The following is a 15,805-nucleotide window of genomic DNA, read 5'->3' on the forward strand; positions in this document are numbered from 1 at the left end:
TGAAAGTTCATTCCTTTAAAAAGGTTCAGAATCTTGCTTTTTCATTGCTGAATATTTTTACAAAACTCTGGGTATAGTCTCATTTATCCTTGGTCTCTTATATCTCTCTGCTCAAATGTTACCTTCTCTGAAAGGACTTTCCTAACTACTCAATCTCTCACCCTTTTTATTCCCATCCTTCTTTTACTTCTCATTTATACCACCACCTCACATCACATCACGTATTTATGTATTTTATGTATCTGTTGTTTGAAAATAAACCGCTTGTGGGACAATTTGTTCCCTGCTATATCCTTACTACCTAAACTGTGCCTGTATATATAGTATGTGCTCAGTAATATTTATGGAACAAATATGAATGAATGAAATGTTCCCTTTGAGGAGAGCAACGTGGTTGAGGGCAGACAGCAGCAAGATCAAGATCCTGCTCAGGGTCCGGACCTCAATCTTCCTACCTGTAGCCCTGGATTCCCAGTCTTTGTTAAAGATGGGAATTCTGACACAGGTGAGGGAAGGAGGGTACTGCACGCTGGGACACCTAGAAGTTAGGACAGGTTGGGGAGGAGAGGAGATGGTCAATCCTGCCATACTGGTTTTGGTTGTGAGGGAGTGGTAGAAAAACAAAGGGGTAAAGGACAGGTATATGGGCCATTTTCAATTCTTCTTTTACCTTTACTCCTACACAGAATCTGTGTCCGAGTATTTTAATTCTTATTTGGCAGTTTTCGAGTGTCCATCCTCCTACTTCCATTCCTACACTATGCCCTCCTCACATTACACCTGGACTGTTAAAATCCCACCTAACGTGCTGCTCTCTTGCAATGTTTCCTTCCACTCACTGTGCAGGTAAGGGATAAAAAATAAAAACTCTGGGGCATTACCTAGCTCAGGAATCTTTACTGGCTCCTTAACACTGGGAAAGAAAAAACGATTTATTCTGGAATACTGTATTTATTTTACAAGTCGGCCAACTTCAGTGCTCCATGACTTACTAGTAGGCAGACTATGCCCATATTAGTTGCTCTCTCTAGTGCCTAGGACAGTAGCTGCCAGAGTAGGTGCTCATGGAACAATCCTCATTTCACGAGCATCTCTCACCCATCCTGGTTCTGTGTTTAGCACATAATACTCAACACTGCATGTTAGGGGACCTCATTGTAAATACTATTTTTTCTTTTTCAAGTATATGATTGTTGCCTGCCCTCTCCAAAACCACAGAAGGCTTTTTACAACAGACCCATATTATATTGTTAATCTCCATTTCTTAGGGTTGTGCCGGTACTAGGTTCATATTTGCTGTACAGAGATCCAATAATCTAGGTATGGAGATAGTCATTTTTTTTTTTTTTTTTTTGGAGAGAAATCATTTTAAAAAAATCACAGATCAGGGCAGCTTGGGTGGCTCAGCAGTTGAGTGCCTGCCTTTGGCCCAGGGAGTGATCCTGGACACCAGGGATTGAGTCCCATGTCAGGGAGCCTGCTTCTCTCTCACTCATGAATAAATAAATTTTTAAAAATCTTAAAAAAGAAATCACAGATCACATAGTAATTGTATTAGGACAGTTTATAAAGTTTCAAATAGAGGAGAAAAACAAAAACAAAAACAAAGAATCTCAGGATAAAAGGGCTAGATTGGGGGTCTTTGTAAGTATTTGAAAGCAGACTAGTGGATTTGGGTACACTTCCTATAGGCCCAGTCTGAGGGATGTTACAAAGATTGTCTCTGACTTTAAATTATGCTAACCAAAAAGATGACTTTTGTCTAGTAATCTGGGGACTATGTACAATCTTAATGTCTCAAGGAAACAAAAAAAGGGTGGGGAACGGTGTGCCATAGAACTTGATATGCTTTCATATTTCTTGTAATGCAAGACACCCTGGTCAGAATGGTACTAGATGGTCCACCTTTTGTGTAGACTTTTTTTTTTCTTATCACTACAGAGTTTTTGTAGGCACTTGTGTATTATACCAATTAGAGCACTTACATGCTACAGCTATATGCAATTTATAAATAATTAGTTTGTAAAGTGCTTTGAAAATAGAAAGTGCTGCACAAGTACTCAAATTATTATATATTACAAGCCTTTGGTATGTAATCATTTTATTTAATGATTGGCTCTTTAAAAGGTCTCGTACTTTATAGCTGAACAAGATGTCTAATTTTAAATAATTAATATTAGTTTATTTAGAGTGAAAAGCTATTAGAGAGCAAATCAGAGGTACTGATCAAGTTATTTCTTCACAGTTTATATAAATGCATTTGACTCCTATTTATCTCCCTCATCCTTTTACAGACCAGTTCAAACTTCAGGTTCCACAGACTTCATGTACGGTTTCCTCCCACTTATACATGACTCTTGGTTATCCTGACTGTCCTGCTCGGTTTTTCCCTTCTCATCTGCCTTCTGAAGGTGTTTTGTATGAACCTGTGAGTTTATAGCCACCCTAAGAGATTCAAGGCAGCAAGTCAATTACCAGTGATGATAAATTCTCTTAAGAGCAATGAAGCAATGAGCTGTGGTGGTGGTCACCAATGGGTGCATTTCCCACATGTACTGCTATTATTAATTACTTTGGTTTACTATCATTATCCTACGCCTCTATGTCCACTAATTAAGCTTCTCTTTCATCTCCTGAAGGTCTTGGTTCAGAGGTATTCAACCTCATTTATATAATCCTGTTTACCCTCCCCACAGGAATACTCAGAGGCAAAATTATAGATGAGGCAAAGCCATTTTTGATCCTTTCCTACCTATCCCTTTAGGCTTTCCTTATATCTTCAAGTGCTAATTTCCTTGCAATGACACTGGCTTTCCAGCTTTCCAGAATCTCTTTAAAATCATTTTAGAACACTTCCTAGCCTAGTACTAGGACTTTGACCCCCCTCATCCCTGCTCCCACTGACATTTAGCCCTCCAGTGCTGGACAGTATATTTTTTTGATTAGAAAACCCAAACTAAGCCTTTTTCTATACAATGAGTGCTGATGTTTAGCCTTCTTGGGCACTAAACTAACATGCCCGGAGCTCGACAATCTCCTTGTTAATGCCAATCAATACTTTTCTGTCCTCGTGTGTCTCTTTCAACATTTTTCCCTCTCTGAAAGCACTGGCTTCCAAAACACCACTTTCTACACCTCACGGGTTGCTACTTTTGTACCCAATCTTTAATGCCGAGCTTCTTCAGGGCTTGGTTTTGGGCCTACTTCTTTGACCATACTCGTTTTAATGGATTTATATCATCTTTATGACAAGAACTCACAAAGTTTCTCTCCAGCTTAGATGTTTTTCATGGCCTCCAACTCACATATTCACCATCTACCACAGTCAAAATGGAACTTTTGATTCGTTACCTTTTCCACTTTCCAACCTATTTTTCCCCGTAAGCCTCCCATTTGGCCCCAAACCGAAGTTGAAGTCCTGTTTCCTCACCTTCCACCACCAGTATCTGAGGACTACCAATTCTGTACCAATTCGGTTTTTTTTTTTTTAAAGATTTTATTTATTTATTCATGAGAATACACAGAGAGGAGAGAGAGAGGCAGAGACACAGGCAGAGGGAGAAGCAGGCTCCATGCAGGGAGCCCGACGTGGGACTCGACCCCGGGTGTCCAGGAAGACGCCCTGGGCTGAAGGTGGCACTAAACCGCTGAGCCACCCGGGCTGCCCCTGTACCAATTCAGTTCTAAAATATATTTCAAATCAACCCTTTTGTCCATCACTAGCTTGTTGCCCTTCTAGGCCAATGACACAGTTCCTCTCGATAATTCATCCCTCCACACTGTCATCAAGAGTATTCAGATGTCATTCCCATTGTACTTAAAATCCAAACCCTTACCACCCCAACTCTTCTTCCCACCATATCCATAGCCTAGGCCCTTCTCTTCCTTGCTTACCATGCTGCATATAAGCAAATTTTCAATATCTTTAATTTCTCAGACCACAGGTTTTCAGCTTCAGGACCTTTACAAAGCTATCCTGCCAGAATACTTCCTCTCCGTTGGGCTGTTAGCTCCTTCTCTTCCTGTAATCTCTGGATGAACCTCCCTGACTTTCATACCAAAAGCAATTCCCCTCTCATGTTTTCTTTCTTGATCCTTCCTATGTTTTCAAAGAATTACAACTTTAAAAAAATAATTTCAATCCTATTATAATGTATGTTCTATGAGAACAAGACCCATGTCTCATCCAATAGTGTTCTATCCAGGGCCTGGTATGTACCAGGTGCTCCATAAATACAGAAATATATTTATCCAAACATGTTGACTGAGTATAGGAAATGTAGTTTCTATGGCAGAATAGTAGAAAGAGGTCTGATTGGAGTGAATAAAAGGCTACGTGCCATAACTACCAACATGGATTTAGCCAGTATTTTCTAATTGCCTACTACCCATCAGGCATCGGGCTGCAAGTCAGTATAGTGGGTAGACAACATAAGCACTAACAACAGCATAGTAAATCCAAGACCATGAAACACAGGAGTAAAATGAAAGTACAGGCAAGTCCCCAAACCAGGGTGGGAGTCTTGACCTCTAAGTTCTCACCTACCCTAGAGTGTAGAAGAGTAAGGGTGTTCCAAGAATATGTACAGCAAAAACAAAGACCCCAAAGCACAGAGTGCTGGGAGTGAGGTGCTCAGGTCAAAGGTTAACGAGATTTAGGGTGAATTAAGAGACAGTTGATGTAGGACAGCTAGCAGACAAGGCTGATGAGATTAACAGGACACCTTGAAGAGGTTCACTAGTATTTTAAGGTAAAAAAAAAAAAAAAAAAATCACTTTCCCAACTTGGAAATTTTTCTCTTCATCCTTATTGTAACCCTGGGCTATATACTTAGATACGCACCTAAGGACTGAAGATGTTCCCTGATCATCCCAGTTTTCTTCTTTTACAGTATAAACTCTCGACCTACTCAGGTCATTTCTAACAAAATATTTTATTAGTGTCCTGAAATTAAAGCAGTAAACTGGCATCCATCCTATGTATGCAACCACAAAGGTAGAACTAGATCCTAACTCTCCTGTGAATCCAAAATTCTCACAATTCTTTCAAATTATTCCCCACGCTTGAACCCAGCAGTCATAGTAAAAGATGCAAATTCTCTCATGAATTACTAAAAAATATCTAGCAAGAAGCTAAATCCTCCTCCCACTTCCACCTTTCTTTTTTAAACCCACCACAGTCTGTGCTCACGCTCTATTGCATCTCTCCTTCTTCCCCAATCATAGCCACAAGTGCACATTCTTTTGAATTCTCTTGATCAAAGTCTTTGTCTAGGTCTCTAATATTCTCCTAGCTTCCTTACGTTCACTGTTGGCTCAATTAAAAGAAAAAAAAAACAAACCAAAAAACCCCCTAAAACAGTCAATCTACCAGATGAAGCAACAGAAACCACTCAAATTAGTTTAAATAAAAGAGGGAATTTATTAGATGAGTACAAAGGTTCTTGCAGGGATTCCAGCAGCTGTAATGGGTAATAGCTAGAAGCACGCCTTTGTGAAGGGCAGATGGAGTTGTAATCACAAACTTCTACTTCTGGTTTTGCAAGATCACGAAGAGAATATCCTAGAGGATAGTCCTCCCCGTATAGTGCATAAGGGACTAGAATGTGGATTCATTTCTGCTTGCTTTTTGATCCTTATATTCCTTTATGCTGGCCTCAAACTTGTCAAGCACATGTTGGCAGACATTCATGAGCTCATTCAAGCCTCTCTGAAATGGCTCAACAGCTGGAAGAGCACCTCGAGTCTGAATGCGCAAATTAATTTTGCTCTCTGAAGGATGGGTTGTAGTGTAACCACAAAATTCCACTTCCGGGTTCTTCATGATCATGTAACGAAGAGAATTTCCTAGGGTATGGTCCTCTTCGTGCAATACAAATGTCACACAGTGTCTATCTGTTCCAGCTGCCTGGACCATTTCCAGGGCTGTCTTCCTCTCGCCTTCAGCCATTGAGGTCTTCAATCCAGATATTTTTCTACACACATATTTTTTATAAAAATGAGATCATACTGAATATGGTTTGGTAACTAGCTTTTTTTTCATTTACTATATCACAATCGCAACACATTACTGCACTCCAATTACACTCAACTATTTTGTATTAACCCCTCATTTTCCTGCCTCCACATATTCTATCAATAAATACTTAATTATTGCCTCCAGTTTCTCCCTACCCCATTTGACACCGTCCACATGGCCACGAGGGCACAAACGTAAATGTTAAATATTTAAAGCTAGAATTTTCTCTCGGTAGAGTCACAAGAAAGGAACAGGATTAGAGTAGGGTGGGCTCTGCTGGAGAATGAAAGGGTATTTAAAGGCACACAAAAACACATCTTTTCAAAAATAGAGACTGCAGATTATCACCGTGCAGGCCCCACTATGGTTTCCATCTGCAGGAGATAAACTAGAGAGGAAGTTCTGAGAAGTGTCAATCAAGCAGGAGGGAGACGAGGGCTGAGGGCACCCAGGAGCGCTTCATTAGCTGCCTACACAGAGCTCTAAGTTGGGCCGCAGTCACAGGGGCTTAGGCCTGGCTGGACGCCCCAACACGAGCACTCGGCGAACACTGGCCCGGGCGCGGCCTTCCGTTAGTTTTACTTAGTCCTGCTGTTCTCCCCGGGGTGGGCGGTGTGGGGACTTAACTCCGGCCTCGTAACTTGCGCTCCCTCCGGGCCGTCTAATTGTACGGGGCGCCTCTATCAGACACGTCCGTGCGTCCTCCCCTCCCTTCCCAGCAGGGGCCCTCTCCCGGCTCAGGCGCCCCCCTCCCTCTCCACCTCCCTCTCCTCCCGCGTCCTCCCGGCCGGGCCCCCGCTGCCCCCGCTGCCCCCGCTGCCGCCCCGGCCCCGCAGGCGGACGCCCCTCGGCTCCCCGCTCCCGGCGCAGGGCGCGGCCCGCTCCGCCCACCCGCCTCCTCGGCCGTTACCTCTCCAGCTCCTGGTCCTCTTCCATCGCGGGGACGGCTTCCGGGATCCTCAGGTGGTGCGGGCAGAGCGGAGGCGCTAAGCCATAGCGCGAGGCACGCGGGCGGAGCAGGAAGGAAGGAACGACGGACGGAAGGAGCCGGGGACGGAAGGAGGGAGGAGGAGCCGCAGCGGCGCGGCGCGGCGAGGCCCAGCCGCTGGGCGGGGCGTGTACGTTCCGCCCGCAGGCCCCGCCCACAGGCCCAGCTCCCCGCGCGGGGAGGGCGGCTGCGAGGCCCGGCCGGCTCACCTGGAGCTCCAGGGGCCAGTCCGCCCGCTGCCCTAGCGGGGACAGGGGGGCCGCCCTCCCGTCCCACCTCGAGGGCGAGACCCGCCTGTGGGCGCACCTTCGGCCAGGTGTTGGCGGAGGGGGCGGGGCCTTACCTGCCGCCCCAAGCCACCGTCCTTCTTAGGGCGGAATGGGGCCTCTTTCAGACTTGCTGCTTGACCCGTGGGGCAGGGTGTCACTCCCTGGCGGGACCCCAAGCCTGACGGGGGTGGGGGGGGTGGTGTTCGGGGGGATGACAGGTGCAAACTACAGGTGATCAGTACACCTTGATGAATTTCACGACAGACGAGGATGAGTTGAAGGTTGTGTGTGTGTCATCCGGGATCTTGCAGCCGCACACCTCAAACGGGTCCAAAAAAGCCTTCGTTTCTATCTTTAGGGGGAGGAGCGAGAGTTTGGAAGGAAACTGCTCTTCTCCCCCTCGCTCCCCCGTGCTTTCCCTCAGGGTCTTCTCTGCACCTGGAATACGTACACCCTCTCTTGCTCCGGATTTCCTTTTCCTTTTCCCCTTTCGGTTCAAACCTCACCTGCGGAACCTCCCTCTCACCTTTGTTCCCAGGTGCCCCTGCCCGCGCCTCGGCAACCTTTCGCCACCCGCACCCGCTCCCCGCCCTTTTCCCTCCGTCCCCCCTCCTCCCTTCCTCCACCTCCTACCCCCGTCGCCCTTCTCAGCCCGGTCAGTCCCGGTCCCTCGCACCTTGCCCCAGAGTCCTCTCACCCCAGCACACCTATATTCCTGCTTTCCTCGCCACCTGTGCTCGTACCCACACCCCGGTTCCCCCAGATGGTCACTGCCTCCCCAGCTGTTCCACTCTGCTCGCGGCGGTCGGCGGTGAGCGCGGATGCACTTTCCGAGCGTGTCTCCAGCGGGGGGATCAGGCGGGCGGGGGCAGCCGAGACCGAGTGGGGGAGGGCGGGCGGCCAGGGGCGGAGTGGGCTCACTCTAACCCGGGAGTGACGGCCCCGGCCTGGCCCGCCCCCCGCGCGCTTCCATAGGCGGAGCCGCGCTCTGGCCCGCCCCTGCCCGCCCTGCGCCGCAGCCGGTTGGCCCAGCTGCTTGTCGGGTTGGGCTGCTGGGCCCTGGCGCTCGCCCCCGGGAAGGCAGCAGGGGCGGTTGAGAAGTGAAGTCTTGGCCAGAGTTTGCTTCTTGCCAGGAAATCCGCGGTGGCGGCGGCGGCGGCGGCGGTTCCCGGCGGAGCGGAGGCCGGCGGGCCGCGGAGAGCGGAGCTGGCGCTTGGCTGCGGCGCCGGGAGCCGGTGCGCGCCCCGGGCGGCCGCGCTTTCCCAGTGAGTAACTTTGCCCCGGCCGCCTGGCCCCGCGCCCTGCCCGGGTGCCGGGCGGCCGCCTCAGGTGCGGGCGTCGGCGGGCTGTGGGGGCAGAGCCGCGCCCGGGGAGGCGGCGACCCCGCGGCTCTGCGCCCCGCTCGCCGCGCTGTGGGGGACGTGGACCCGCGCCCGCGGTGGGGCTGGGCGCGCCGGTCGGGGGAGCGAGGGAGGGACGCGCCGTCCTGCGCCGGGTGCCCGGGGAGGCGCGAGGCCCCCACCCCCGGCTGTTCCCATTTGGTGGTTCCGGCCACGGGGCTGCGGCTCTGCGCGCCGCTTGCTTCTTCCAGGAGGGGAGAGGTGGGGGTGAGTTTATTTTGTGTGTGTGTGTGTGTGTGTGTGTTGTAATGAGAGTGGCACTAGCTGCCTCACGTCGGGTCTTGTGCTCCAGGGAAGGAATAGGGAGAGACCCACGGTCCCAGCCTGTTGCCCCCGAATTCTCACCTTTCCCTCGAGGCTGGAGGGGCGGGAGGGAGGGAGATCTCACCTCTGCAAGGGGGTAGTTTCAAAATACGGATCTCCAGGTGGAGGCAGTTGCACACAAAGCACCATTCGGGAAAGACCTCCCTCGCTGTCAAAGCTCTATGCCGTATGTTTCAGACGAAGGACTTTTGGCACAGGTGGGGGTTTCTCCTGAAATTTCAGTTTGCAGTGAAGGTCAGGAATCAAGACGTTCTTATCTGCCAGGAGCTACAGCACGCTCAGGCTTGAGCTTAACTGTGTAGATGTTTCTGTTTAAATCGCAGAAACCAGAAACGAAGTTGAGTGTACAGCCGCGGCAGGAGGAACCAGTTGTGAGCTCAGGTTTATCGCAACTGCCTTCACTTTCAGAATTTCGCGTTCTTGCAGCAGTAGTAGTATTTATTTGTCAATTGGCCTTCCTCCCAGGACAGATTTTTTTTTTTCCTTGCATGTAGTGTGACGCATTGCTGATGAAGTGCGATCTCTTAGATAAATTTTATTTTCCTTGATAGATTTGATGCCCATCTCCACAACCTTGTAGCAAATGGACTTTGTTTAATCTAGTATCCTTTTTGGCCTGTCGAAGCTTTGTTGAGCCGTGAAAAACAAAGTTTTGCCTTTTTAGCTTGTCCAAGGCCCACATGGGAGTTTTCCCAGAGGTGTAAAATGTAGGCCAAATCAGAACCAAAGTACAAGAACACTACTTTTAATTTGGCCCACTTGTGTGCTAACGTTCCTAATCCTGCATCTTGTTTCTCTCTTCTCATCAAGTTAGAAAATTTTCATTATTTATTTATTCAGCATGCAATAGAGTGCCTACTCCCTGCTGCATGCCAGACATTGATGGCAAGGGTTAGTTCTTTCCCCAAAGGTGATGATCATAGTCTTATTTAGAAGCTGATCCATACCTGTTCCCTTAGGTACCTGAAAGTTAATTTGAGCAAAGTGCTGTGGGGACTTAAAAGGGAGCATTTCTGCCTGGGGTTTGCTAAGGAAAACCTAATCTCCAAACTGCTGTGGAATTTTGCCCTGTACATTCTAGGCAAAGGGACTAACATTGACATGTAAGGTGTTGCATTTTGAGATCTACATGGAATTACTCCTGCTGAGGGGCACAGTTGTTTGGGGTTGGAGTAGTAGTCAGGGGTTGGTGTATTATGTATTTCAGAGTACTTAGCACTTTGCTTTGGTTACATTAGGCGCTCAAATACTTGTTGAACTGACGTGAACAGAAAAATGAAGGATTTTGTGTGCCAAATTAAGAAAATTGGACTTTATCTACTTAGTGATACAAAGCTGTTAATTCTATTTTTATATTTTTAGAAGATTTTATTTATTTATTTTAGAGAGAGTGAGTGGGGGGCAGGAGACGGAGAGAGAATCCCAAGCTGACTCGGAACAGAGCAGGGAGGCCTGCACCAGGTTAGAAACCACGACCCAACCTCCCCCCCCCCCCCCCATCATGACTTGAGCCAAAATCAAGAGCTGGATGCTCAACTGACTTAGCCACTCAGGTGCCCTCAACTGCTAGTTTTAAATAGAATGTCATGGGGCACTTGAGTGGCTCAGTCGGTTAAGAGTTAGATTCTTGGTTTCAGCTCAGGTTATTGATCTCAAGGTTGTGGGATCCTGTCCTGTACCCCGCCCGCTGAGTCTGCTTAAGATTTTTTTCTCTCCCTCTGCCCTTCCCCTCTGTGCGAGTTTGCGTTCTGTCTCAAATAAATCTTTTTTTTTTTAATTTAAGTTAAATAAGAGAACATCATGATAACATTTGCTTTCCAGAAAGATAATCTGCAGTGGAGAATGGTGGTGGTCCAGATGAGAGACAGAATGAAAGCTGTTATATTGTAGAGGTTAAGTGCTTAGGGATTCTCAATTCACATTGTCTGGGTTTGAATCTGGTTCTTTCACTCAGCTATGTAATCTTTCTCTTGTGTTTTTCATTTTATAGGGTTTGGGGGATAAAAGTAAAAAAAAATATGTGTATTAAGCCCCTAAATATGCTAATTTTAAATAGAATGTCATGGGGCGCCTGGCTGGCTAAGTTGGTTAAGCATCGGACTCTCGGTTTCCACTCAGGTCCTAATTCTGGAGCCCTGAGATGGAGCCCTGAGTCAGGTTCTGTGCTCAGTGGGGAGTCTGCTTGAGGATTCTCTTCTTCTGCGCCTCTCCCAACTAGTTCCTCTACTCTTTCTTTCTCAAATATATAAATCTTAAAAAAATAAAATAAAACAATAGTGTGTGGCATATAGTGAGGACTTGATAGGTGCTAGTTGTTATTCTGAGTGAAGGCAGTGGAGGTAGAGTTGTTGTGGCATTGAGGAGGTATATTTGGTTGGACTAGGTAAGTGACTAGATATGATTAATGAGAGCAGGATGATTCCTAGGTTTTTTGACATGAAGCATTGGACAGTACTGATTAAATTGGCTGTAGAGTTAGCACAAAAGTTGAGGTCCATTGCTTACCTGTAGAATTACCATCCTGAGCTTTGGTTTCCTAATATTTGGGAATAATCATAGTACCTGTCTAGTAGGGTTTGAAGATCAAATGAAATTACGTATAAAATGCCCTTTGGTAGAGTACCTAGCATGTTACAAGTGCTCAGTAAATATTAGTTGTTCTCTTAGTAATGATGATATTAATGAGCTAGTAGAATGTTGGAAGATACGAAAAGGAGCCATTAAAAGCAACTAAAGTTAGAAGAGGAAGAGAAGATAATTAGTTTTGTTTTTGTTTTTAAAGATTTTACTTATTTATTCATTAGAGACACAGAGAGAGAGAGAGAGAGAGAGAGAGAGGCAGAGACAGGCAGAGGGAGAAGCAGGCTCCATGCAGGGAGCCTGACGTGGGACTCGATCCCGGGTCTCCAGGATCAGGCCCTGGACTGAAGGTGGTGCTAAACCACTGAGCCACCTGGGCTGCCCAGGTAATTAGTTTTGGACCAATCTGATGAACTGCCAATGAATGGTTAAGATGTCTTTGATGAAGACATGATGTGCTGGGCAGGAGCTAGGAGTTCACATAATGCCTTTGTGAATGTGGTTAGCTTTTTGGAAGATTTGAGAAATGGGGAGGAAGAAGAGAGATTTATATTATAGCAGTGTCAGGAATGTTGATGTTGAATATGAAGCACCTCTATCCCTAAAATGCATTTTGGCCACCATGACAGGGGAACTCTAGGCTCATATAATCTGATTGGCTCTGTGCCCATCTCCCCCTCTTTCTTTCCTCTCTGACTGCTCCCAAAATTATTTTTTAATATCCAGTGTCATTTAACTTTTCCAAGCTTACGGGGTTAAAGTTCACTCCAGACCCACCTTCCTATATCAGAATCTAACAAGGTCTTTAGAAGACCTTTTGAAGGTAGAATAGTCAAAAGGTCTTGTTTCAAAGGTTCCACCCAGGAAGCAATGTTGGTTGAATCAAAGATGTATGTATGTATGTATGTGTGATATTTATGTATATATACATACACATATATTTTGACATGCAGGGTTTATGTACATATATACATGTGTATATACACATCTTGCATATTGAATTATGGCTGCAGAAGGCTTGGCCAGGCCTCCCTTGACCCTGTTATGGGGCCTGGGAGATTTTCGGTTTTCCTCTCCTATGTCTCTTCCTCAGTGAGTACAAAACAGTAGAAAAATCTGTGATTATGTAAATTTTTTTGGTTGGTTAGAGTTAAAAGAAATGGCTATTTTGTATGTTAGTCTAATGAAAATTTTAAAGCAAGTGCTCATACACATCTTAATAATAAATTGTCATCTGATTAGTATGCTTTTAAAGAGGCAGGTGTCATAGGATCTGTTCTTTAGAATGTATACTTCCGATGAGCAGGGGGGGTTCATATCAGTTTTGCTCACTGGATAGTTCCCAAGTGCTTAGAATCATAAATAGTAATGTATGCACGAATGAATGAAATGGCTCCGTTGGTTTGGATCTCTTGGCTCACAGATTTCTCTAACTCTTTGAAACAATTGTTGGTCAGGGAAAATAAGAGAGAGAATTGAGCCAGCAAGGAAGCTTCAAGCGCTTTTTGAACCCACAGGAAGATAGAGCAACTATAATAAAACTTAATGGTTCTTCCAATTCAGTCATCGTCGTACCTACTGCTGTAATTATTTACATGATTCCCTCCTTTTTTCACATTTTCCGCTGACAGTTGTGAGGGGTGGTAGGAACAGACTTAAGTAGGGTTATTGCTTTGTTCAGAGTTGAACAGACAATAGCTATGTCATAACTTTGTCTTTTCTTGATTATTAGCAAAACTTTGGAAATCTTGCTTGATTAGGAAAGCTGAAAAGATAAAAAAGTCTTGTGGGTAGAGAGAGTTTAAGCATAGCTTACACCTTTATCTTTCCAGCCTTGAGGGATTAGGACTATTACTTCTGACAATCAGAATCCCTCAGTGGAATCCCAGAGTTATTTGGGGGGAAAATTATTTTTTTCTCAAAATTGGACTGAATAAGAGAAATGAGAAATAGAAAAATTGCAGGAAATAGGCAATAAGGAGGTAAAACTTTATACAATATACACACAAGTATATATGTGTTTTTTTATAAAAATATACTGTAAATCATGTATCTACTTAAAGAGTATACCATTTCTACAAGTAAAACAAATGAGGTTTTAATTTTTTCTCTTTATAGTAGAGTAATCTCAGAGTTCTTTTAAATAACAAATTGCCCTAAATTTTTATAAAAAATGTTTATAACCAAGTTATGAGGACTTGTTTCTCACACAAAAATAAGATGTACCTGGCTATAAAAAAGCTAAAGACTCTGTTGGCTATTCCTTTGTTTTATAAATAAAAGTAAAGTAAGTCTGGGAAATATTTATACCCTTTCCTCTACCCTCCCATCCCTCTCCCCCAAAGTGAGAATTCAGCTACCAATCTGAAAAATTAATGCATCATTCAGAATTCTTAATACTCTTCAATCAAACTACATAAACATTGAACAAATAAATGGGAGTCCTTCCCTTATCTCTTACTTCATTATTGTGACCATTGCCACTTTTCTCCCACATGATTTTAATTTTTGAACTTTTACTTTCAGTTGTATTCATGTAAGCATACTTGCTGTGATCAACACTGGGCTGTATGGACCATGAAAGATTGTCCCTGCCTTTGTACAGCTTAAAATCTTAAAAGACGTTCAGTCAAGGAGTAGGAGGGTGACTGATGCCTTCCACTGCTAGTATCTTTGCTCACCTCCAGTGATCATCACTTCTATTGTATTTTAATGTTCCTCCAAATTTTCCACATCAGAAATCCTAAATTTATATATCCAGTTCTCTGACCACGCTTTCTATCCTGTCCTTCCAGCTCGCTCACACCGACACTTTATATTACCGTGCCCTTCCTCTTGATAAAGACAATCTCTATATTGTGCCCCACCTCCTGTTCCCTGTTACATTAACATCTGTTGGCCTGGAGGTCTTCTTCCCCATCCAGTTTGGAAGCCATTGTTAGGCACCTGGAATATGCTTTCACTAGCACCTCTGCCTCTTGAACTTATTTTTGTGCTGTGTCTGCCAGATAATGTCCCTGTTCTGATTAACTCTACTGTCTCTCCCTGAGGTGCTTTGGTAACACCAGTGAAAGACCAGGCCCTCGGTGCAGGTAATTATGTCTCAGACAATCCCTCCTTACCATCCCCTCCAGTCAGTTATGTTTATTTAGCACCTACGGAGTGCTCTGACACTGAGCTAAGAATACTGGGGTATCCTCATAGAGCTTATATATTTCAGGGGAGGTAGACATTCATCAAGGAATAGTGCACACTGTAGTGACAAAGTGCTTTGGAGAAATAGAATAGGGCCATGTTGTCCAATACTGTAGTCAGAAGTACACACCAGATTCTAAAGATTTAGTATGAGCATAAGGTGAAATATCTCAATAATTTTTCTATTTGTTTACATGTTGAAATAAGATGATAAATTCTGGGTATATTGGGTTAAATAGAATATTAAAAATATTCATTTGTTTCTTCTTTCTCTCTTTTTTTAAAATTGTGCCTACAAGAACATTTAAAATGACCTGTGTGGGGTAGGGGGATGCCTGAGTGGTTCAGTGTTGAGCGTCTGCCTTTGGCTCGGGTCCTGGGATCGAATCCTGCATCAGGCTCCCCAGAGGGAGCCTGCTTCTCTCTCTGTGTCTCTGCCTCTCTCCATGTATCTCTCATGAATAAATAAGATCTTAAAACAAAAAATGACCTGTGTGGCTCATACCATATTTCTATTGGGTAGCATTGGTATAGGATATTGTCTGGAGGTAAAATGAGGGGAACTAGTCTTTGGGGAGCTCGGTGTCCCTGAAACCTTCCCTGAGGAGGTTGTCTTTGAACAGGTACCCAGCTGCGTAGGTGTTACACAGATAAACTCCCCTCAGAAGAAGCAGTCAGGTGGATGGCCCTTTGAAGGAGGGTGAGTGAGACAGAGGAGAGAGCTGCGTGAGAGAGAGGCCTGGGATGAGGCCTGGGAGGAAGGCAGGCCCAGAACACATACGCCTTGTTGGCCCTATCTAAGGACTTTGTTCTTCATCTCTTTTGGGTTATTCCAGACCCTTAGCATTGATAAACCCTTTTGTCCAAGCCCCACTTCTACAGTGTTCAAGTAATCGGCCACTTGGTGAGCTGATTTGATTTCTCAGATTTCTGTCCCTGCCTTTCCCTGCTTATGTATGTAAGTTTCAGATCCTTGGAAGGCTAGCTTTTCCACACAGTGCTCTAGATCCCATCCTTCAAAGTCTCTCTC

At 45.2% G+C, this 15,805-nt stretch overlaps 3 protein-coding genes across 5 annotated transcripts in view; 1 reads left to right on the top strand and 2 right to left on the bottom strand.

The window, feature by feature from the left end:
• Nucleotides 1-5,398: 5,398 nt before the first annotated feature.
• On the bottom strand, nt 5,399-7,156 carry LOC144295789 (DNA-directed RNA polymerases I and III subunit RPAC2). The gene is made up of 2 exons (XM_077868296.1): nt 6,930-7,156; nt 5,399-5,975 (listed from the first exon to the last, which is right to left on the bottom strand). Exons 1-2 carry the CDS (start codon nt 6,953-6,955, stop codon nt 5,600-5,602), a joined length of 402 nt encoding a protein of 133 aa, XP_077724422.1. The 5' UTR covers nt 6,956-7,156; the 3' UTR covers nt 5,399-5,599.
• A 61-nt stretch (nt 7,157-7,217) lies between these two features.
• On the bottom strand, nt 7,218-11,520 carry LOC144296600 (uncharacterized). The gene is made up of 3 exons (XM_077869697.1): nt 11,506-11,520; nt 7,984-8,860; nt 7,218-7,714 (listed from the first exon to the last, which is right to left on the bottom strand). The coding sequence occupies exons 1-3, from the start codon at nt 11,518-11,520 to the stop codon at nt 7,512-7,514; spliced, it is 1,095 nt and encodes a 364-aa protein (XP_077725823.1). The 3' UTR covers nt 7,218-7,511.
• The window catches only part of LNX2 (ligand of numb-protein X 2), a 75,985-nt gene continuing 68,567 nt past the window's right edge, over nt 8,388-15,805 (top strand). For 2 of the 3 annotated variants that reach the window (XM_077868291.1, XM_077868294.1), the window contains exon 1: nt 8,388-8,541. The gene's annotated coding sequence lies outside the window, so the exon portion shown is untranslated. The remainder of the gene's footprint in view (nt 8,542-15,805) is intronic. The other variant, XM_077868293.1, reaches the window with a different exon arrangement.

The sequence above is a fragment of the Canis aureus genome, chromosome 24 (assembly GCF_053574225.1).
Source record: "Canis aureus isolate CA01 chromosome 24, VMU_Caureus_v.1.0, whole genome shotgun sequence".
NCBI classification, from domain to species: Eukaryota; Metazoa; Chordata; class Mammalia; order Carnivora; family Canidae; genus Canis; species Canis aureus.